General features: G+C 53.2%; 1 protein-coding gene across 1 annotated transcript in view; it reads right to left on the bottom strand.

Moving 5' to 3' along the window:
* ST14 (ST14 transmembrane serine protease matriptase) overlaps window positions 1–22,518 on the bottom strand; it is a 50,809-nt gene that overhangs the window by 4,288 nt on the left and 24,003 nt on the right. The window contains exons 2-16 of the mRNA XM_055095102.2: window positions 17,616–17,775; window positions 17,232–17,359; window positions 16,950–17,020; window positions 15,979–16,136; window positions 15,727–15,762; window positions 15,181–15,421; window positions 11,726–11,865; window positions 11,277–11,374; window positions 9,581–9,690; window positions 9,329–9,459; window positions 8,079–8,183; window positions 7,606–7,716; window positions 7,403–7,516; window positions 6,955–7,077; window positions 5,887–6,073 (exon numbers count right to left, since the gene is read on the bottom strand). Of these exons, the coding sequence (XP_054951077.1) occupies window positions 5,887–6,073; window positions 6,955–7,077; window positions 7,403–7,516; window positions 7,606–7,716; window positions 8,079–8,183; window positions 9,329–9,459; window positions 9,581–9,690; window positions 11,277–11,374; window positions 11,726–11,865; window positions 15,181–15,421; window positions 15,727–15,762; window positions 15,979–16,136; window positions 16,950–17,020; window positions 17,232–17,359; window positions 17,616–17,775 (1,913 nt within the window). The remainder of the gene's footprint in view (window positions 1–5,886; window positions 6,074–6,954; window positions 7,078–7,402; window positions 7,517–7,605; window positions 7,717–8,078; window positions 8,184–9,328; window positions 9,460–9,580; window positions 9,691–11,276; window positions 11,375–11,725; window positions 11,866–15,180; window positions 15,422–15,726; window positions 15,763–15,978; window positions 16,137–16,949; window positions 17,021–17,231; window positions 17,360–17,615; window positions 17,776–22,518) is intronic.

Here is a 22,518-nt window from a genome sequence, read left to right as displayed (position 1 = left end):
ATACAAGGCGTGACCCTTGACTGCATCCTAGGACTTTTTTTAAAAAGCTCCGAAGAAGGCTGGGCATGTGGCTCACGCCTGTAATCCCAGCACTTTGGGAGCCCCAGGCGAGAGGATCACAAGGTTGGGAGTTTGAGACCAGCCTGGCCAACGTGGTGAAACCCCGTCTCTACTAAAAACACAAAAATTAGCCAGGCGCCTGTAATTCCAGCTACTCAGGAGACTGAGGCAAGAGAATCACCTGAACCTGGGAGGTGGAGGTTGCAGTGAGCTTAGATTGTGCCACTGCACTCCAGACTAGGCGAAAGAGTGCGTCTCAAAAAAAAAAAAAACGTCTAAAGAAGAACATGATGGGCATGATTGGAGGACATTTATGATGCGTACGTCAGCTCGCAGCAAAAAGCAATGCCGCCATTTCTCAGTGTGGGACAGCATCCGTGTTCTTGGAGACACAGGCCGAGGCACCTGGTGGGAAGCCTCACAATGGCTGCCCCCAGCTGGGAAATGGTTCTGAAAAATACATGCGGGTGCAAACAGAGGGAAAGCAAACATGATTAACTCAATCACTGAATGTAGATCAAAGGTATAAGAGTGTTCACTGTACAGCCAGGTGCGGTGGCTCACACCTGTAATCCCAGCACTTTGGGAGGCCAAGGCGTGGGGGGATCACGAGGTCACGAGTTCGAGACCAGCCAGGCCAGCATGGTGAAACCCCGTCTCCACTAAAAATACAAAAATTTAGCCGGGCATGGTGGCGCACACCTGTAGTCCCAGCTACTCCGGAGGCTGAGGCAGGAGAATTGCTTGAAGCCGGGAGGCAGAGGTTGTAGTGAGCTGAGATCACGCTGCTGCACTCCAGCCTGGGGACAGAGCGAGACTCTGTCTCAAAAAAAAAAGTGTTCACTGTACTAGTCCTTTTTTATGTTCATTGTATTTACAACATTTTTGTAGGTTTGAAAAATTTCAAAATAAAACATTGGAAAAATACATATTTAAAATAGAAAATGAGCGTGACAAGAGAAAGGCATGAAGACCCGCTTCATTTTCCCTCACCTCTCAGGAAGGTCAAAAGGTTACTGAACCGCCCAGCCAGGGCACCTCCCCGACCCCGGAGCACTAAACCCAGCCTCTGCCTCCACATCACTCGCGTGCCCGCCCGAGCCCTGGTCCACTCTCACTGCCCCGGCGTCCATCACCTTCTGGCCTTTCTTTTTTCTTGAGATGGAGTCTTACTCTGTTGCCTAGGCTGGAGTGTAGTGGCATGATCTTGGCTCACCACAACCTCCGCCTCCCAGACTCAAGCGATCCTCCCACCTCGGCCGCCCCCAAGTAGCTGGGAGTGCAGGTGCATGCCACCATGCTCAGCTAATTTTTGTATTTTTAGTAGAAATGGGGTTTCACCATGTTGGTCAGGCTGGTCTCGAACTCCTGACCTCAGGTGATCCGCCTGCTTCGGCTTCCCAAAGTGCTGGGATTATAGGCATGAGCCACCGCGCCAGGCCCCCTTCTGGCCTTTCTTACAGCCACCTCCCCACGGAATCGCACGCCTAGGCCAAAGCTCAGTTTTCCAACCTAGGCTATGCCCAATCTCGCTTCACTGTAATCTGTTGCCACCAGAAAATGACTTCCCAAAAGCTGTTTTTGTGAGATCCTTTTCGTCCCATTCCACAGCCTAAAAGAATTCCCAAGAGTTGCCAGCTGAGGTCTTGTGACCCACCCAGGCCTTCTGCGTTCACCGTTAATCGACCTGACCTTTCTAACAGTTTCCCAGCCTGCTCACATCCAGCCACGTACTCAACCCCCATCAACTCATTCACTCAACAATCCCTGGGCATCTGTGATGCGATCTATGACCCAGCCTTCAGGTTCACAGTGTACATGTGGAGAGATATGAAAACCACCAATTACAGCGTGACAAGAAGGGTCCCACAGAGGACTGGGTAGAAAGCTGTGGAAGAGGATGGGCTGGGAGTCTGGAAACGAAGTGAGTTATGAACCAAGCCTCAACATCACATAGGCCTGGCCACCTACGGCCTGAAGGGGTGGAGAATGCCGCATGTTTAAAGAGAACAAAGGTGGCCGGGCGTGGTGGCTCACACCTATAATCCCAGCACTTTGGGAGGCCAAGGCAGGCAGATCACCTGCGGTCAGGAGTTCAAGACCAGCCTGGCTAACATGGTGAAACCCCGTTTCTACTAAAAGTACAAAAAATTAGCCGGGCGCGGTGGCACATGCCTGTAATTCCAGTTACTCGGGAGGGTGAGGCAGGAGAATTGCTTGAACCCGGGAGGCGGAGGTTGCAGTAAGCTGAGATCACGCCATTGCACTCCAGCTTGGGCAACAAAAGTGAAACTCGGTCTCAAAAAAAAAAAAAACAGAGCAAAGGCATGTTCAGGAAACCCTCACACTGAGCATGGGGAAGGCATGAGGACTGCACTGGAGACTGAGACTGGACGGACGGGCAGGGGCCAGATAACGTGGCCATGTCGGTCATGAAGGAGTTCCTGCTTTATACTGCAAGCCGTGGCAGGCGTTGAAGCAAGAGATTGGGGTGATCAGATTTTGGGAAGACCACTCTGGGCTCGAGTGGTGCAGACCAGAGTCCTGAGAGGGAAGGAAGTAGATGGGGAGGGTGCTGCAGCTGCCCAGGCTACAGTGAGCTAGGACGAGCAAGGTGGTGGCAGTGCAGATAGAAGAGAGTAGAGATGTTTCAGGAACACCCAGGAGGCGAGCATGTAGCTGAAAGGGTCTCATGGGACGGGGGAGAGCCATCCTTGTCCCTCTAGCTCAATTCCCCATGACCCCAACACTCAGCATGGACACCCCCATCCAGCTCTTTGCCCTGTGCCTGCAGGTTTCCACCTCCCTCCTCCAAGCCCGCCCTGTTCACCTGGTGACCTCAGCTCAAGACCCCGCTTTCATGAAGCCCTGTCTGCAAACCCAGCCAATCGGTAAGTCTGACAGTATTTGATTCTATCAGCAGACTCAGCCTCTAACGTTTAAGGCATGCACGTCTACCAGCAGCTGAGAGACTGACTGTGAAGATGCAGCCACTGATATCCCCCATGGTGACCCCAGGGGCTGGAGTGCAGTTGGGAATCGCTAGTGCTCAGGTAGAACTTCTCATGTCCCAAGCACAATTCTCGATGCTGACACAGTAAGTTGTTTTATCCCTGAAACAGTCCTGCGAGGTAAGGTCACGCTTTTTAAGATGAGGACTCAAGCACAGAGAGGGCAACTTGCCAAAGATCATATAGCTAATACGCTGTAGACCACAAATGCAACCTAGGCAGCCTGTGCATTTAACCGCAACGTGATGCCACCTCCCGGCAGTGCCCGATGAATGCATGATGACTTAGCCATGTGCTCAGGGTCCCTTGACACCAGGCCCCTGCACACCTCACACCTCCCTGCCTCTGCACACGACACTCCCTTTGTCTGGAAGGTCTGAGCCACCTGGTCCAGCTGACAAAGACCCTCACTTTCAACCCTCAGTTCAGACACCCATGTTGAGTGTTCCCAACAGTTGCCCTCCCCAGTCCCTCAGGCATATGGGTTTAGAATTCTAAACTCCACATGCTGGGCCCAAGGGAGCCTGGACACAGCCCTGCCACAGCACTTACTGCACGTGTGTGTCATGTCTTGTCCCTACCCTTACAAGTCTGTGACCCACAATCTGCAGGGACCAAGTCCTATTCATGTTGGTCTCTCTAGTGTCAATAGTAACCAGGGGTGTTGAATATTAATTGCACTACTCGTTGGCAGAAGCATGACTGATGATCAACACACGATGAAGGAGAAGGAAATGAGAAAGAAAGCAATGAAGCAAAGGAAAAGAGGAAGCAGTGCAGGATGGCAGGCGAGTTCTTAGTATGCACCCGGCCATTTCCTAGCTCCACCTGCTCACTGGGCCTGGACATGACACCATGGTGACAATGAACACACTAAGCAACCGGACCTTGGTCTCTAAATACCATTCCCAGTAAAGGACTCCTTGGAGAAATGGCTGGTCCTAGGGCTGGGCTGGGGAAACACAAGATGAGCCTATTGTACCTGGTAGTGCCAGAAAGCAAGGACATGGCTCAAAAAAGGAAAGAATGGGGCATGTCAAAGAGGCACAAAAGCCAACCTCAAAGAGAAGTGGTCGGGCCAGGCATGGTGGCTCACATCTGTAATGCCAGCACTTTGGGAGGCCAAGATGGGAGGATCACTTCAGCCTAGGAGTTGGAGGCCAAGCTTAGCAACTTAGCAAGGCTCTGTCTCTACAAAAATTTTAAACTAGCTGGGCATGGTGGCGTGTGCCTGTAGTCCCAGCTACTCGGGAGGCTGAAGCAGGAGGATTGCTCAAGCCCAGGAGTTCAAGACTGTAGCAAGCTATGATTTGCACCACTGAACTTCAGCCTGGGTGACACAGTGAGACAAGGGACAGCCTCAGGCTGGACAAAGCCACGTGTCAAGCACCCAGCAAAGCTGGGGACCATGGAACTGGGTCCACTCCCCACAGGCTCTTGCTGTCCATCTCCATCACCCAAGCCCTGTGCATGGGTCTGAGCACACTCCCTCTGTGCCACAGGCCTCCCTCCTGCTGTGGGCCCATCTCTCCTCCCTGCAAAGGGCAGCTGAGGGCTTGGGTCACCTGCTCCTGGAGCTGCCTACCATGGAGAAGCATGCAGCCAGCAGAAAGCGCATCCCCTTCTCCCGAGGTTGGATTCTCCTGGAAGGCCCACGCCCCTGCGCCTGCCTCTTCAGAGCAAGCCAGCCCTAACACTCCTTCCTTCAGCCAACAGCCAGACGCCCAGAGAGGCCGGGAGCTAAGACACAAATAGCGCAGCCCGGCATTGTGCCCCTGTTCCTGGGATGCCCATGTGACCCTTCCAGGCCTCTCATCTGCCTGTGTGTCTGAGGCCATGACATGCTGAGCACCTCCTATGTGCCAGGCACAGCGCAAAGTGTCTCAAGCACAGCATTGTATTTAATTCTCACAACTCTAAGGGTGGGAGCTGATACTGTCACTATCATCGGAGAAGAACCCAAGGCCTAGGAAGTTTGAATAACCTGCCCAGGGCCACCGGCAAGCCAGAGCTGGAGCATGAATCCAAAGCTCACGTTGGCCAGTCCGAGGAGTTGTGCAGTGCAGACTCACCGGAGACCACACCTGTGCTCAAGTCTGGCTCTGCCACTTAACCGCTGTGCCACCCCAAGCAAACGTCCCTACTTCTCTGAACCTTACTTTCTGTAGTGAGGATACAATCAACCTGCCTAACTTGCTAGGGGGTTTTAGGAGAGGCACAGAGACAGCACTTGGCTGCAAGTGGGCACCGAATACAGTGAGTTTTTATTATTACTGGTATTAAGCCCCGTCCTGGGATATCTGCTCATTTGGTTTGGATGCTTGTCCCCTCCAAATCTCATGTTGAAATGGGATCCCCAGTGTTGGAGGTGGGGCGTGGTGGGAGGCGTTTTGGTCACGGATCCCTCGTGAATGTTTTGGTGCCCTTCCCATGGTGATGGGTGAGTTCTGAGTTCACACGAGGCTGGCTGCTTAAGAGTCTGGGACCTCCTCCTGCTCTCTCTTGCTCCTGTTCTCGCCATGTGATGTGCCTTCTCCCCCTTCACCTTCTGCCATGGATAGAAGCTCCCTGAGGCCCTCACCAGGAGCAGAGGCTGGCGCCACGCTTCCTATACAGCCTGCAGAACCATGGGCCAAATAAACTCTTTTCTTTATAAATGACCCAGTCTCAGGTATTTCTTTAGAGCAACTCAAGAATGGACTAACACATGTGGCCACCCCTCCAGTGCCCTGCCTCGGTGCCAACCTATCCTGGCATGACTCCCAGATGCAAAGGGCCAGCAAGGAGGCTCCCTGCTGCCCACCCAGAGACCCACCTGAATCCTCTGTCATCAATGTAGCAGTGTGCGGCGGAGACCAGCCAGTTGGGAGAGATGAGGGAAGCACCGCAGATGTGGCCCTGGCCCAGAGCATGCAGGCTCACCTGCCAGGGCCACTCGCCCTCATCCGCATCCGTGCCCCCAACAACACGAGCCTGTCTCGTGAATGACCGCAGCCCACAGTCTGCAGAGGGGGCATAGAACCAGAGGACAGCAAGTCAAGGTGGGGACATCGAACCCCAAGGGGATATGCAGTGGGTGCCAGGAGACCCTGTGAAGGGAAGCCAGCTTTTGGCATGCACAGCACTGCTGGCGTGGCCAGGGCGTGAGGGACCCCCAAAACTATCTTTGAGCTTCACAGACTCCCTTCCACCATGCCCTTCCTTCTCCCCGCTCCCAAATTCAAACCCTCATCTTCCCACCTCCCCCTCCCTCACAAATGCAGCGAGGGCCTCCGGAGGCTGACTGGTCAGCTTCACTTTGATTTGGGTGTCATCTGCCTGACTTGACATCATTTGGGACATCACAGGGGAGGGGGCGGCATGGAGCAGGGAGAAGCATCTTTGAATGCTGAAGGCCACAGCTCTGAGAGGGACGAATGAACCGCTGATGTGAGGTCACAGAACGCTGTAGCTGTGCTCAAATCTAACCTGTGGCCAGCCAACGCTTCTGAAACACGGAGACTGCAGATTAAAGTATGGGCAGGCAGGGGTGACACCCTGCCTTGGGCTTGGGTGAGCTGGGCCGCTCTTCTCCAGGCTACTGCTCCACAGTTGTGTCTACATAGCAGGGGCCAGCAACGCACTGCAGCCACGACCTCGCCATGCTACAGAGGCGCTGAGATGCTGGCTGTACAGGCCTTTCTCCAAGACCAGAGCCAGCCCGTGGGGTGGTGCCTTCATGCCAACTGGCAAGGCTATCCTTTCCTCCAGGAGACGCACCCTCTCACCCAAGCACAGAGCTGCTAAGTGAGGTGCTGGCGGGATTGCGCCTCCAGGTGCACCCTCTGGTGGGCACTTCACACAGTGAACAACCTGCACAACCATACTCGGATGCCCTGCTCACCGCAGTCCTTCTCATCTGAGCCGTCGCTACAGTCCTCCTTCCCGTCACACTCAGGGTTGCCCTTGCTCAAGCAGAGCCCGTTGAGGCAGCGGTAGGTGTGTTTGGTACAAGTGACGACGTTCACTGTTCAAGGAGGAGGACGAGGGAGGGGCTCAATTCCCCTGCAGCATCCGACCAGAAGCCAGAAACCACCAGTGGCGCCTCATGGCCCCTGCACATTACCCCCTCACCCAGGCCTGCCCCACCCACGCCCACTGGCCTCCCTGCCCTGCTACAGGTTCTCCACCTTCTGGAAAATTCTCCCCCAACCAGAGCCCTTTCTCATCACACTTAACACACAGGTGGTTTGTGTTCATTAAACTCGGGGCGTCCTGCATGTGCGTGTGCTCAGGGCAGCCTCCTCCAGGGGCGAGGCCCCCAGCAGGAAGATGGGTGGGGCGGGCCTCACCCTTGGGGCAAGAGGCCTCGTCGGACCCGTCCCCACAGTCGTCCTTCCCATTGCACTGCTGGCTCTTCGAGAGGCACTTCCCATTGGAACACCTGAAGGTCTGGGCCGGACAACCTGCAGAGGCGCCAGGACTCAGCCACCAGGAGCCACCGTCAGTCGCCCCGCCCACCTGCCCGCCCAGGCAGCCCCTCCCCAGCACTCACTGCACCCCTGCTCGTCGCTGTTGTCTCCGCAGTCGTTCACACTGTCACAGACCCAGAAGAGGGGCTTGCAGAACTTGTTCTTGCATGTGAACTGGTGGCTGGCGTCACAACCTGGAGTGGGGTAAGGGGAGGTCGGCCGTGAGGCCCTCATCACTCACTGCTTCCCCAGGATGCCCAGGCGATCAGACCTACCTGGGGACCGCTTTCTGATCTACAGAGAGGCCCAAGGGGCCCTGCTCCACCAGCTACCAAGCTGACCTCAGCACTTCCGAGACACCCCACCACCTGCCCCATAGGCCAAGATCTCCATATGGCAGGGTGGGGAGGGGGGCCAGAGGTCTCTACACAGGGCCGAGAGCAAAAACTCCCACCACCTCCGGCCTTTCTGCCTCGGCAGTCAGCCAGCAGGGCCATGGGACGCGGGCAGGGTGGGGAAGGAGGGTGGGGAGACCGGGGCTCCCAGCCTGACTCACTGCAGTTGAGCTCATCGCTGTGGTCGGTGCAGTCGGCCCAGCCATCACAGCGCAGCTCCTTCCGGATACACCGCCCCGTGCGGCACGTGAACTGCCCTGGGCATGCTGCGGGCACAGGCAGGCCTGAGGCCCCCAGCACCCACCCACCTCCCTCCGCTGGCTCCCGGCTCCCTCCCTCGGGCCAACCTCCCAGCCACAAACACACAGGAGCAGGGCAGGTGCTGTGGCCCAGGGCAGGGGTTACCCAGGCCCACCAAGTTGTGACAAAGGGGTTCCTGCACCCACAGCTAGTGTGGGAAGAGGGCTGGCCACAGACCCCAACCTGGGCTGGCAGGGTCCCTCCCCACCACTGAGGATCGAAGCCCAGGAAGCCCCAGGTGCCCTGCAGAGAGGCCAGCTGGTCGCAGGCCCTGCCCTGCCCTCCCCTGCCCTGTGTGCTGGGCTGCCTGGTGCCCCTGAGGGCCAGGCCCCGCCTGTGACGCTCAGCTGGTCCCCGATGCATGTGATGTGTCCTATCCAAATGTAGTGCGGCATCGCGCACTTCCTTCACCCTAAACATTTTCCATATTTCAATGTTTCTGAAATCCGGAGGCATCTGACCACTTTGCAGATGACAAAGTTGTAAGGAGACCATTGTCACCGCCTCGGCACAGGGACACTTCGGTCACAGGTAAGTGTTTAGATCAAAGGCGTTGGTTCATCCAAGTGTACTTTTGGTGGTGAGCCAGGCCCTTGAATTTTACCTTAAAGTTGGATTCCTAAGCATAGTTAAATGTCTTCCCAAGGTTATTCGATGGCGCAGGGTGGAAATAAAAACACATTGCCTATGTGGAAGAACCGCTGCTCATACAGCCAATGGCACTTCCTCATGTGTCTCAGAATTACACTGTGAATCCTAACGGTGCTAACAGGCCACAGAGGCAAGCACAGATGATCAAAGTCACGGTGAAGGTGGGCCTGAGGGACAGATGGCTGGGGGAGCTCAGATGAGGGGCGTCTCCAGCCGCAGGTACCTCATGCTGGGACTGCAACCCAGAAGGACACGGTGTGTACCAGCGCTCACAGCCAGCCTGCTTTAATTAATGCATCAAAGGTAGCGTGTTTTCCTCCCAAAGCTACGGGAGGGGTGAGATGCTCTTACATTCTCCAGCATTTTAGAATCAGCAAAGCACGATGCTAACGAGATGCAGGGTAGACAGAACATGCGGTGCAGGCCCCCGCCAGCCCTCCTCCCAACAATGTTCACTCACGGTCACTGGAGTCGTAGGAGACGTATTCAGCTAAGAAGCCGGTGTCGGTGTAGGACTGATCTGAGTGGAAGCGAACTGTGATCTTGTTGCTGTTGCTGGTGACGACGAACTGGGACCTCTCTCCACAGTACCTGGAGGGGGGGCGGGGCACAAGGTGAGGAGGGACAGCTGGGAGCCGGGGGGCTGGGGGTCTGGTGGGACCCCTCCCCCTGCAGCATGGGCCCGGCAGCCCCCATACCCCCGGGGACTCACTTCTCCCCGTTGATCTCCACGTAGTCCTTGGGGCAGGTGCCCGCAGGCACGCCGGGCTCCAGCAGGTAGAAGAATTTGAAGCGCACCTTCACATGCTGGTTGTTGGGCACCTGAGGGAAGAGAGGCTGTTGGGAATGTGCAGTTCCCCTCCCTCCTCCCTGAACCTGAGGACGTCAAAGGGAGGCAGCGGCATGGACCAGGGAGAGATGGTATGCCTTCCATCACCAAGACAGGTTGGAAAGTTCTCCCAGCGTTTTTGTTTGTTTGTTTGTTTGCTTGTTTGTTTTTTGAGATGGAGTCTTGCTCTGTCACCCAGGCTGGAGTGCAGTGGCAAGATCTCAGCTCACCGCAACCTCCGCCTCCCGGGTTCACGCCATTCTTCTGCCTCATCCTCCTGAGCAGCTGGGATTACAGTCACAAGCCACAACACCCAGATAATTTTTTTTGTATTTTTAGTAGAGATGGGGTTTCACCATGTTGGTCAGGCTGGTCTCAAACTCCTGACCTCAGATGATCTGCCCGCCTCGGCCTCCCAAAGTGCTGAGATTACAGGCACGAGCCACCACACCCAGCCTCTTTTCTTTTTTTTTTTTTTTTTTGAGACAAAGTCTCACTCTGTCGCCCAGACTGGAGTACAGTGGCAAGATCTCGGCTCACCACAACCTCCGGCTCCCGGGTTCAAGCTACTTTCCTGCCTCAGTCTCCCGAGCAGCTGGGATTACAGGCGCCCGCCATTACACCCGGCTAATTTTTGTATTTTTAGTAGAGACAGGGTTTCACAATGTTGCCCAGGCTGGTCTCGAACTCCTGACCTCGTGATCCACCCGCCTTGGCCTCCCAAAGTTCTGAGATTACAGGCGTGAACCACTGCGCCCGGCCCTCCTGGCATTTTTAAAGAAAGGAAAGGGAGGCAGCTCTGGCTGGGATGGCGTGAGCGGCACGGACAGGCGACTCTCTTGTCTCACACACCTTCTTTGATTTCTTCCTGACGGCGCCTCTGAGACCCAGGCACTATCACCCTCACTTCACCTAGGGGCAAGCTGAGGCCCAGGGAGCTTCAGCAACTGCCCAGGTCGTTCCATCACCTGACAAGGAGCTAAGATAAGAGTCTGGGTCTGCCTGACACTGCAGGAAGACCTGACCCCACCCTGGGCCCTAAGACACATGGTCTCTTTGGGGTTTATTTGTTTTTGTTGTTTTTTGAGACAGGGTCTCACTGTTGCCCAGGCTGGAGTGCGATGGCACTGTCATAGTTTACTGTAGCCTTAAACTCCTGGGTTTAAGTGATCCTCCCACCTCGGCCTCCTGAGTAGCTGGGACTACAGGCGTGCACCACCTGCCTGGCTAATTTTTGTACTGTTTTGTAGAGATGAGGTCTCACTATATTACACAGGCTGGTCTTGAATTCCTGGCCTCAAGTGATCCTCCTGCCTTGGTCTCCCAAAGTGCTGAGATGACAGGTATGAGTCACGACATCTGGCTGCCTCTTTGGGGTTGATAAAGGATCTCCTCTTCCTTTTCTTCTGTCTTCCTCATTTGCCATCCACCTCTCTCTCACACACACACATACGCACACACACACACACACACATGCACACATATGCAAACACATGCACACACATCCGCACAGGGAGACATACGCACGTGCACATACATGCTCACACACACACACGTTCACACGCCCCATAGCTCCTACCTCAATGTTCCATGTGCAGTCAATGTTGGGTGGGTAGTGGCCTGGGTAGTAGGGGCTGTTGAATGTCCCCTGGGCTTTACGTAAGCGGCCTCCACAGCCTGAGAGGGAAGGTGGGAGAAAGCAAGAGGATCAGGAACCTGCCCGGCCGAGCAGGCGGGCGAGGGCTCTGCAGCCTGAGGCCTGGAGCTGCCTCCTGGATGCGTGGATGCTGCACAGCAGGTGCACAGCCAGGAAGGCCAGGTGCCGGGTGCCGAAGCTTCAGGAGGGCTCCTGACCCAGGCGGTCGGCCAGATGCCTTTGGCTCAAGCTTCAGCCTCTGCTGCTGACCTAGGCCAGCTCGCCAACCACAGGGTCTAGCCTGTGGCCTCCTAAGCTCAGGTCACCCCCACTAAGGCCTTCCCCTTGTCTGTGGCCCGAGGGCAGTCCCGCCCTGCCCTGCCCCTCCTTACTGCGCATCCTAGGCAGCTGGAAGAAGGTGGCCTCAAAGCCGGGATGCCGCCGCCTAGTGTTGGTTATCAGTGTGACGAGCAGGACGTTCTGGGAGGAGTGGAAGGTCAGGTTGTAGGAGGGAGGGTAGGTGCCACACAACCTGTGGGGGCAGAGGGCGGGCATTAGGAAGAGCAGACAGAACCCAAGCTTCTCACACACCCAAACCAGGCTCTCAGGCAGAGGTGCCTGAGGACCCCACCCCTAACTCTGGTCCCATCCACAGAGGCCAAGAATGGAGTCAAAAAGACCTTCATTCAAGTAAGTCCCTCCCCGACACAATCACTGATGGAAGGCGTTAGTGATAAACACTTCACCTTGGTTTAAAAGAGCAACACCCAGCCGGGCGCAGTGGCTCACGCCTGTAAACCCAGCACTTTGGGAGGCCAAGGCGGGTGAATCACCTGAGGTCAGGAGTTCGAGACCAGCCTGGCCAACATGGTGAAATCCCATCTCTACTAAAAATACAAAAATCAGCTGGGCCTCATGGTGCACGCCTGTAATCCCAGCTACTCCAGAGGCTGAGGCAGGAGAATCACTGGAACCCGGGCGGCGGAGGTTGCAGTGAGCCAAGATCGCACCACTGCACTCCAGCCTGGGCGACACAGCGAGACTGTCAGAAAAAAAAAAAAAGAGCAACGCCCTAGACACAATACATGCCCACAACAGAGGATTTATTAAATAAACTGTGGGCTCAATCAGAACAACAGCAGTAGTAACAATCAACATTTATTAAGAACATGCCAAGGTCGGGCCTATAATCCCAGCCTGTTGGGAGGCCGAGGCAGGAGAATTGCTTGAGGCCAGGAGTTTCAGACCAGCCTGGGTAACGCCTCATCTCCATAATCAAAAAAACTAGCTGGGCATGGTGGCGCTTGCCTGCAGTCCCAGCTACTCCGGGGCAAGGCCAGAGAACTGCTTGAGCCTCAGGAGTTCAAGGTTACAGTGAGCTATGATTGCGCCACTGCACTCCAGCCTGGGTGACAAGGAGACTCAAAAAAAAAAACATGCCTGGCATGGTTCTCGGTGCTTTTAAATCTATTAACTCATAATCTTCCTAACAGCTCTATGAAGTAGATACTATTACCCCTATCTCAGATGTGAGGAAACTGAGACACAGAGATGTTCAGTAACTTGCCCAACATCTCATGGTTAATAAGTGGCAGGCTTAGAATTTAAACTCAGGCATTCAAGCTCCAGAGTCCACACTGCTCACAACCATGTCATCCTGATTGTGTCCCCTCCTTCTAAACAATGCAACCTTATAAAAACCCTGAGAGAGAGGGTGACTGATTTGGAAAGATCATCATAATATACTTCATTTGTTAAAGCAGGTAATGAGACTGAATGCACGGGATAATCCTATTTCTTAACACACACACAGCAAAAAAGGCTGGGAAAATAGACATCAAAAATTTGGCCGGGTGCTGTGGCTCACGCCTGTAATCCCAGTACTTTGGGAGGCCAAGGCGGGCAGATTGCCTGAGGTCAGGAGTTCGAGACCAGCCTGACCAACATGGTGAAACCCCATCTCTACTAAAAATACAAAAAAAATTAGCTGAGTGTTGTGGCGCATGCCTGTAATCCCAGCTGCTCGAGAGGATGAAGCAGGAGAATCGCTTGAACCCAGGAGGCGGAGGTTGCGGTGAGCCGAGATCTTGCCACTGCACTCCAGCCTGGGCGACAGAGCGAGATTCCATCTCAAAGAAAAAGAATTAACCGTGGTTATTTCTAGGCAGTAAGATGACGAGTGACTTTAGTCTTCCTTTTGCTTGCCAATTTCCTTCTCCCACTGGGAACATGTACTTCTTTGTTGTACAATTAATAAATTAGAGAGATGGAAAAGAAGTCCTGGTTACGAAGCTGTGGCAGCAGATGGTTCTAGATTGTTCTTGGCCTGAATTTTAGCCCATTATTAATCAGGAAACGTCCGCCGAGCTCATTTCCATAGACAGCCACGGAAGGCTCTGGCCCAGCGAGTGCGGGAGAGGCGGCTCACCCACCACGCACAGCACCTCTGCGAGGTATGCCCCACCCTGACGTGGGGTATCCCACAGGTGCATTAACCACGCCTTTCCGTTTTCTGTAATGCAGGTGCTTTGACATCTGAGGCCCTGCTGACTGTGGAAGGCTGGCCAATGCTTAGAGATAGGAAAGGACTCACCTGCAAGCAAACCTTCCCTATGCAAACCCACCTATGGGGGCCCAGCCCCACCTCCTCCAAAAGGATCTCACACTCAGGGCCACTATTCTTTGCCCTAACCACCCCAGGCCCAAGTATCAGAGAACTAGGGACAGCTCCTATGCCCCAGAGCCTACTGAAATTATTCAAACAAGCCAGTTCTAAACCTCTCACCCTGATTTGTCTTGCCTTTTCTGTGTAAACCATATAAAGGCTCTTTTTTTTTTTTTTTTTTTTTTGAGACAGAGTCTCGCTCTGTTGCCCAGGCTGGAGTGTAGTGGTACGATCTTGGCTCACTGCAACCTCTGCCTCCCAGGTTCAAGTGATTCTCCCGCCTTGGCCTCCCGAGTAGCTGGGATTACAGGCGCCCGCCACCACACCCAGCTGATTTTTGTATTTTTAGTAGAGACGGGGTTTCACCAGGTTGGCTTGAGTGGTCTCAAACTCCTGACTGCAAGTGATCCAGCCGCCTTGGCCTCCCAAAGTGCTGGGCTTACAGGCGTGAGCCACCATGCCCGGCCCATAATAAAGGCTCTTGCTTACATTTTCCCCTCATTCCTGTTACCCCTTGACCAACCTGGTGTTTCCTCGTGTGGCCTGAGGCAGGGTCTTTCTCTGTTGCCCAGGCTGGAGTGCAGTGGTGCAATCACCGCTCACTGCAGCCTCGACCTCCTGGGCTGGAGATCCTCCTGCATCAGCCTCCTGAGTAGGCATGCGCCACCACACCCAGCTAAGCTTTTTATTTTTTATAGAGGCAGAGTCTTGTTGCCCAGGCTAGTCTCAAACTCCTGGCCTCAAGAGATCCTCCCGCCTCAGCCTCCCAAAGCACTGAGATTACAGGCATGAGCTACCATGCCCGCCAACAAAATTGTCTTTTCAAGGGCAGTCATCTCCTGATCTGTTGGCCTTCATATCCCTGAATAATAAAGCCTACATTTTACAACCGTGGGCAGTGCCTTCTCTCCGGCGGTTCAGGGCACAGGCCGCACAGGCTGGATTTGGTATCTGGGGACTATAGAGCCTTCCTCTGCTTTGCCAAGGCTGAGAAAAATCACCTCCCAGACTCCCCTGGAGCTGCAGCTGAGGATCACACTACACGTGCCTCCTGCTGCCTGGATGTTTAGCAGTGGCCTGCGGCCAAGAGTCATAAACTGTATCCCAATCGTTGAAGAAGCTGGCCCCCTATAGGGCAGCCGCCAAGCTCCCACAGCCCCACCCGCCCCCCGGGGTACTCACTGCACCAGGGCGTGGGGCTCCATGGGGCTCAGGGTGTTGTACACCATCACCAGGTCGCTGCCGCGCTCGTCGCAGGACGCAAGGTCAAAGCTGCGGAAGGTGAGGCTCAGCACTGAGTCGGCATCCCCCCGCAGGGCCCACTGGCAGCGGGCATGAGCGGGGTAGGGGCTGTCAGGGAAGCCGGGCGTGGTGAAGCGCATCAGCTCCACACCGCGGGCGTGCAGGCCAAAGCTGCAGCTGTCTGCGCAGGAGACAAGAAGGAGGGCACGTGTGGGGGCAGGGCTGGGCAGAGCTGGGGGAGGACCCTGAGACCCCGTGGGTGTGCACCTCAGGCCTCGCCCCTTCGAGATGCCCCAGGCTGCCCTGGGCCTTGGGAAATCAGGAAGGGGGCTTCTCAGAAGGGCCTGGAAGAGGAAGGGCCTGGAAAGATCGTCATAATATACTTCATTCAGAGGGATATGCTTCTGGGGACCCCACTGGCTCAAGGGCATCTGGCCACATCCCGCCTCTTCCCCACCCAGAAGAGGAGGCGGGCACGATACTTACTGTCCTGGGTCCTCTGTACTGTTTTGGAGTCAGTGGCTGAAGAATAAGAAGGAGAATAAAGCATTTCCTGATACAATCCATTTCCTTATTCCTGCTTCCTTATTATCTAAAGGGAGGTGCCCGGCCAGCACGTAGTCTTCTCTCTGGGGCACTGGGCCCTGGGAGTGCCGGTCCCCTGCAAGGGTCCAGGGCCCAGCCCCACTCCATGGAAGGCTGGCCAGTCCCACGCCCACCCCTGGCCCTCAGACTCACGGAAAGCCACCACTGAGGTGACCACAAAGGACTTCAGGGAGCGCGCCCGCGGGGGCAGCATGACTACGCGCTCCTCGGCCATGACGCGCTCGGCCTCCTCCACCAGGTGCTGCGGGATGCTGAACTCAGACCAGTAGTAGGCGATGACGCTGCCCTCGCTGGGGAGAGAGCGGGAGCCTGAGGCGGAGCTCTGGGCCCCATTTCCCCCACGTGCGCCTACAGCGACTCCAGGACACGTGGGCCGCTCAGGTCACCCGCGGGGGCACACCTGGGCCCGCCATCTGCAGAGGCCCTTCCCCAGCTCCTCTTTTGTGTCATCCCTCTTTCCACCCCAAAGCAAGAGGCCTTGCCCTTTGCCCTCTGCTCTCACAGTCTCATCCCCAACCAGACCGATTCTGGGGGCTGCTCAGGGGTAGGAATGAGGAGGGGAAACCCATTGGAGTTTGGCCACAAGTGGGGACACACCGAGTGTCACCTTCCTGAGCCTGTTTTCTGACCTGAGAAAGGAACTGGGAATGCCACCTGCCACACAGCATTCCCCAGGGTTCAAACGAACTAGTAAAATAAAAAGCACTTTGAGAATAAAGTCTATTTTTTTACAAAAGTATGCGTGAAAAACTGCTCAAGCACAGAAAATGTGGGGGCTCATTGAAGGCTGCCTGAGTACCCCAACTCCCCCATACCCAAATTTGGAAAAACAACAAAGAATCACAGCTGTTCCTGGCATCATGCCAAGCACGTCACAGGCCTTTGGGCAGCTCATCACAGCAACAGCTACAGGCACCTTTGCCATGGGGGCAGAAGAGTCAGGCTGCCAAGTAACACACAGGAGGACACAGCGAGGACCCTCCTTGGCTCTCCAGGCCAGGACCTCCAGCACCATCTCCCGCTTCCTGCCCCACACACTGTACCCCGATCCTACTCCCAGCCAGTCTGGGGTGCATCCCACTGAGCCTTCTCTCCACACTCACCTAAAGGCTGTCACGGCCGACTCCTTGTGGTAGGGGCCCAGGAACGGGACTCCGCTGTACAGCAGCTTCAGCTGAGGAAGGGCAGAGACTCAAGGCGAGCCCCATGCGGCGATGACCCTGCCCCAAGCCCGGGCTGCTCCCTCCCCTCCAGGGCCCGTGTCCCCTTTGCAGATCACCTCCATCCCGGGGCCCTGGGAGCACAGGCGAGGCATGTCCCTCCTGCCCAGCAGGTGGGACACCAGCGCACACAGCCCAGCAGGACTCTGGGCAGGCTGCACTCACCGCGTCCTTCACCTTGCTGGCCAGGCTTACAAACTCAGTGGAGTTGGAGTTCTCGTAGGCATCCACAAAATTCTCATTTGTGATCCTCATGTAGCCATTGAAGACCTTCTGGACACGCATGTCCCGGTCTGTGTGAGACCAGAAGGCGCTCAGTCAGGGGAGGCGGTACCACCCCCGCCTGTCCCTCGCCGTCCACAATGGGGAATGAATGCCAGGAGGGGGCCATGGGTCAGCCCTGACTGCTTCCCATCACTCCCCATCGGGGTTCCAGAGAGGCCAAGAGATCCTCGTGTACTCAGTAGGTGGCCCTGGGTCTGTCCGCTGAGGGAGGAGGGACAGCCACCCCTTGTCGTCCTACCCGGAGCCAGCCCCAGCTTTACTCACACTGCAAATGCCACACCAGGAAGCCGATCCCCAGCAAGACCAAGAGGAGGCCGATCAGCACGGCTGCCAGCACCACCCAGCGCCCCGGGCCATGCTTTTCCACCTTCTTGACGTTGTTGACCGGCAGAAACTCCACGCCTTCCTCCAAGCCATTCACTTTCTGCAGGGAGAGAGGCGCCACCACTCAGACCCTCTCACCCCCTCTTCCCCTGCACCCCGCTGGGGAAGATGTTCACATTTTGTGAGGTCCGGCTTGGAGAAGAAAGCAGGGGCTTGGGTGAGAAGAAGGGGGCTTCCCCCAGAGGCATGGGGACCACTGCCCAGAGCGCAGACCCCGGGACATGAACCCTGGGCATGCTCTGGGAGGAGCATGAGGTCGGCCTTCCCAACCACGCATCTCAGGGTCTGGACAGCACCAGGCGATCATTGCTTACGAATTGTTCATTTAAATTAAAACGCAATGAAGGGCTGTCGAACCCGGTCATCCAGGTCTCCCCTTCAGTGAATCACCTTTGACGTAGGTGGGTGCCCCGGAGAGTGGCCCCAGCCCAGGCCCATGACTGGCAACTGGTGCCCCTGTGCAGACTTCTAGGGGCAGGCCCTGCTCCCTCGGACACAGCCCCTACCAGATTCAGTCCCCCCATCACCTGGCCCAGGAGCCTGTGGCCAGCACTCAACTGCACACCCTACCCAGCGGCCTTGCCCTGCCAACGGTGAACCAGCAAAAAGTAAAAAGGTGGTGCTGTCATGGAAAAAACACTGCTCTGTGTTTAACCTTGGGAACCCCAGTCCAGGACCTCAAGGCACAGCGAGAGGCCCACTGTGGGAATCCACACCCACGCGCAGCCCCAAGAGAGGGAAAAGCAAACAAACCAAACGCCCAAAAGACAGGATGGCAACTTCCCCGGGTTCCTCCCTGCCGAGGGTATCCATGATGAGGGGCCAGAATACGGAGGGGCAGGTGGGGTGTCTGCTGCACCCAGTGACGGACCGGCGAAGGCTTCTGCCGATAGCACATGCCATCTGCCCACCCTGAATCCTGGGGATGCACCATGGCCTGGCACTGTGGCACTCTCAGTTTAACTACCTCACACCCACTCAATACGGCTCACAACAAAAGCAACAGCCCATCCCACACCCACAGGTGTTGGCCCTTTTGACAGTTTCCTGATGTCGTTCTTCTGGTGGTGATCTCGTAATTCGACAGTGTAAATTTAAGCTGATATGTCTTGGTTTGTCACATTTACCCATTATCAACTCACTGCATGAAAGATTCTCCTCACTCCTGCCTTACTGGGATAGGATACTTGTAACTCCAATTTTAGTTTCCTAATTGGCCGTATTTGTGACTTGATCTAATATCACACACAGAAACACACCCCAGACGGCCACTTAAAATGTGTTCAAGATGCTTGTTCTGGAGTCTGTCTCTATATTTCTAAATAATATGCCAACGCCATAATCTCTTGACTCATCTATCTAGACATTGGCTGACTTTCTATTATGACAATGTGGATTTTAGTGTCCTTTCACCCTTTCTCTCCCCATCCTCCCAATAGTTACAGGCCCAAAGTTTAAAAAAAATTATATCCATACTCTAGGTTTTCATTATTAGCCTGTGAAAATATTGTTCACTATTATGTTTCCTTTCTTTGTACATGTCTTTGTTTTTCCTGCTGTGAATTTTCATTGACTGGGGTTTCTTTTTAACTTGTACCCAAATCTTTACATACAATCTGAGAGCTCTGCAATACTCTTCTCAATCTTCTACATGTAACATCTGTTAAATAACTTATTTCATGTTCTTCCTGAGGGCCACAGTCCTGGAGCCGCCTGTCCTTTCTCATAGCAGTTGTCTGGAACTTCCTTCACCATCGCCCTGGGATTTTCCTTAATCTCCTTCTGCATTAAAACCCCTATTTCCTGGATCATTGTCTTCATCTTTCTTGGTTTACACTTCATTGTGGTGGAACACATATTTTTTTAAAATTTTTTTCTAACCACAAAGACCCAGAAGAGATGAACATATACTTTCTGAGGAGAATATTTTTTGATACTTTGCATGTTTCTGAAAATACCTTAATTCTACACTCACACATTTATGGAACTTTGGCTGGGTATAGAACTATAGGTTTAAAATAATTTTCACTTAGAATTTTGAGGGCTCAGGCTGGGTGCGGTGGCTCACACCTATAATCCCAGCACTTTGGGAGGCCGAGGCAGGTGGATCATCTGAGGTCGGGAGTTCGAGACCAGCCCGGCCAACATGGTGATACCCTGTCTCTACTAACAATACAAAAATTAGCCAGGCGCGGTGGCACGTGCATGTAATCCCAGCTACTTGGGAGGCCAAGGCAGGAGAATCGCTTGAATTCAGGAGGCAGAGGTTGCAGTGAGCTGAGATTGCACCACTGAACTCCAGCCTGGGTGACAGGGTAAAACTCTGTCTCAAAAACAAAAAAAAAGAAAGAATTTTGAGGGTTCCATTGTTTTTTAGCTTCTAATTTGCTTTTGAGAAATATGATAATATTATAAACTCATTATCTTTTACTTATGACTTCGTTGTCTTTCTTTGAAAGCCTTGAGAATGTGCTTTGAATTGGGTCTTTTTGTTTTCTTGAGACAGGGTCTTGCTGTGTTGCCCAGGCTGGAGTGCAGTGGTCTGATCATAGCTCACTGTAATCTTGAACTCCTGAGCTCAGGCAATCCTCCCACATCAGCCTCCTGAGTAGGTAGGACTATAGCTGTACACCACCGTGTCCAGTTAATTTTTTTCTAATTTTTTGTAGAGGCAAGGTCTTACTATGTTGCCCAGGCTTATCTCGAACTCCTGGCTTCAAGCTATCCTTCCATCTCAGCCTCCCAAAGTGATTTTCCTGTCTTATTTTTTAGATTATGTCTCCCTTTCATTTCCTCTGGTCTACCATTCTTTAATCCTTATTATATTTATCCTCTATTTATCCTTTCTCTGTATTATCCATCTCATTATTTTTAACCTTTCAATTGAGTTTTTCATTTTTGGTATCAAAATTTTAATTTCTAAGAGCTTTCTGGTTCTTTGAATTTTCCTCTTTCATGGCATCTTGTATTTGTTCCATGAATGCAAAACCTTCTCATCTTTATATTTCCGTTGAGTATCTTTTCTCTGTTTTTGACTTTTTCTTCCCTGTTCAAGACTTTCCTCAAATGCTGGGGGATCCTTGGTGGTTATTTTTATTTAGAAACAAGCTCCTGGCGGCTGTTTGGAAGCTCTGTGTGCATGCCTTGCCACAACTGGCTTCACTGGCGGGGACACAAGTGAGTGGCTAAACAGATTTTTTTTCTGGGCACTCCCAATGGTTAGACTATATACATCTTCCTGTGGGTGGTTCCATTGCTCCAGAGAATAATTTTCTAATCTCCTGGCTGGAGTGATTTGAACCCAGCCACTAGCATTCAGGAACACGTAGGAGAAGAGACTCATTCCCCTTCTTTTCACCTCTCTCTACAGCCTTCCTCTGTACCTGGGGTCCTCAAGCCCACATATTCTTTGATTCAATCTCTCCAGACTATTTTTCCCATCCACTGTGGGAGTCTGCTGGGGCCTTTGTCTTTTTGCTTGGGGCCAAGGTGGAGATTTGGGTATTTCTAACAATGTCCTTTCTTGTCTCACCTCTGTCTTCTAGAATACTTGAGCCCAATCTTTTCTGCGCCTGGCAGAGAAGAGACCATTACCAAAGAAATACTGAAAGGATGTTTCCAAGAGCTGAAGAGAGTTGTAAATCTTCCAATTCAAAGGGCTCAGTGAATGGTGAGAAAGACAAATGAAACAGCACATATAGCCAAACAGATTGTATTGTGATGACATTTCGGAACATCACGGATAAGAATGGATCCTCTACGCCTCTAGCTGTCATCTTTTGTCTCCTGTATTTTGCGTTTCTTCAGCGTTTGGTTCTACTTTGGGAATTTCTTTGACTTGCTCTTGCAAACCTTCCATTAAATTTAAAAAGCAGCTTCATTGAGGTATTATTGCATAAAATAAAGTGTATATATTTAAGTGTACAATTTTGGGCATCCATATGCACCCATGAAACCATCCACAGCTAAGATGATGCCCATGTCCGTCTCCTTCAAAATCTCCTCCTGGCCCCTCCCACATGTTCCTCCCTGAATCCATTTCCTGTCCCCAAGAAACCACTCATCTGCTTCAGGCTGCTTTTCCCAGAGCTTTATGTAAATGGAATTCTGCAGTATGCACTCTTCCATCTGGCTTCTTTCACTCTGCACAATTCCTCTGAGACTCACGCAGGTTCCTGTGTGCCCAGCAGTGCATACCTTTTGGTTGTTGCTGCATTTATCCCATCGTTTGGACACACAACATGTGTTTACCTGTTCACCTATTGATGGACATTTGGGGTGTCTCCAATTTCAGGCCATTACAAACAGAGCTGCTAGAAACACTCCCGTAGCTGTCTTTGTACTGGCATATCAGCAATGAAAAACTGGAAACTAAAACTAAAAGACACCATTTACAATAGCTTCAAAAATATGAAATACTTAGAGGTAAATCTGACAAAAAATGCACAAAACCTGTACACTGAAAGATGTAAAATACTGCTGGGAGAAATTCTAAAAGACCTAAATTAGTTGAGCAATATATGCTGTTCATGGATTAGATGATTCAATATTAAGGTGTCTATTCTCAAAATTAGCTATAGATGCAATGCAATCTTTTTTTTTTTTTTTTTTTTTTAAGATACAGGGTCTTGCTATGTTGCCCAGGCTGGTCTTGAATTCTTGGCTCAAGCAATCCTCCTGCGTCAGCCTCCTGAGTAGCTGGGACTACAGGGTGCACCACTGCACCCAGCTGCAACTAGACATTTTTATGTTATCTTTGGAACTTCGCCTTTGACTTTCTTTC

The sequence above is a fragment of the Pan paniscus genome, chromosome 9, assembly GCF_029289425.2.
Source record: "Pan paniscus chromosome 9, NHGRI_mPanPan1-v2.0_pri, whole genome shotgun sequence".
NCBI lineage: Eukaryota > Metazoa > Chordata > Mammalia > Primates > Hominidae > Pan > Pan paniscus.
This window is presented reverse-complemented; position numbering and strand designations above follow the sequence as displayed.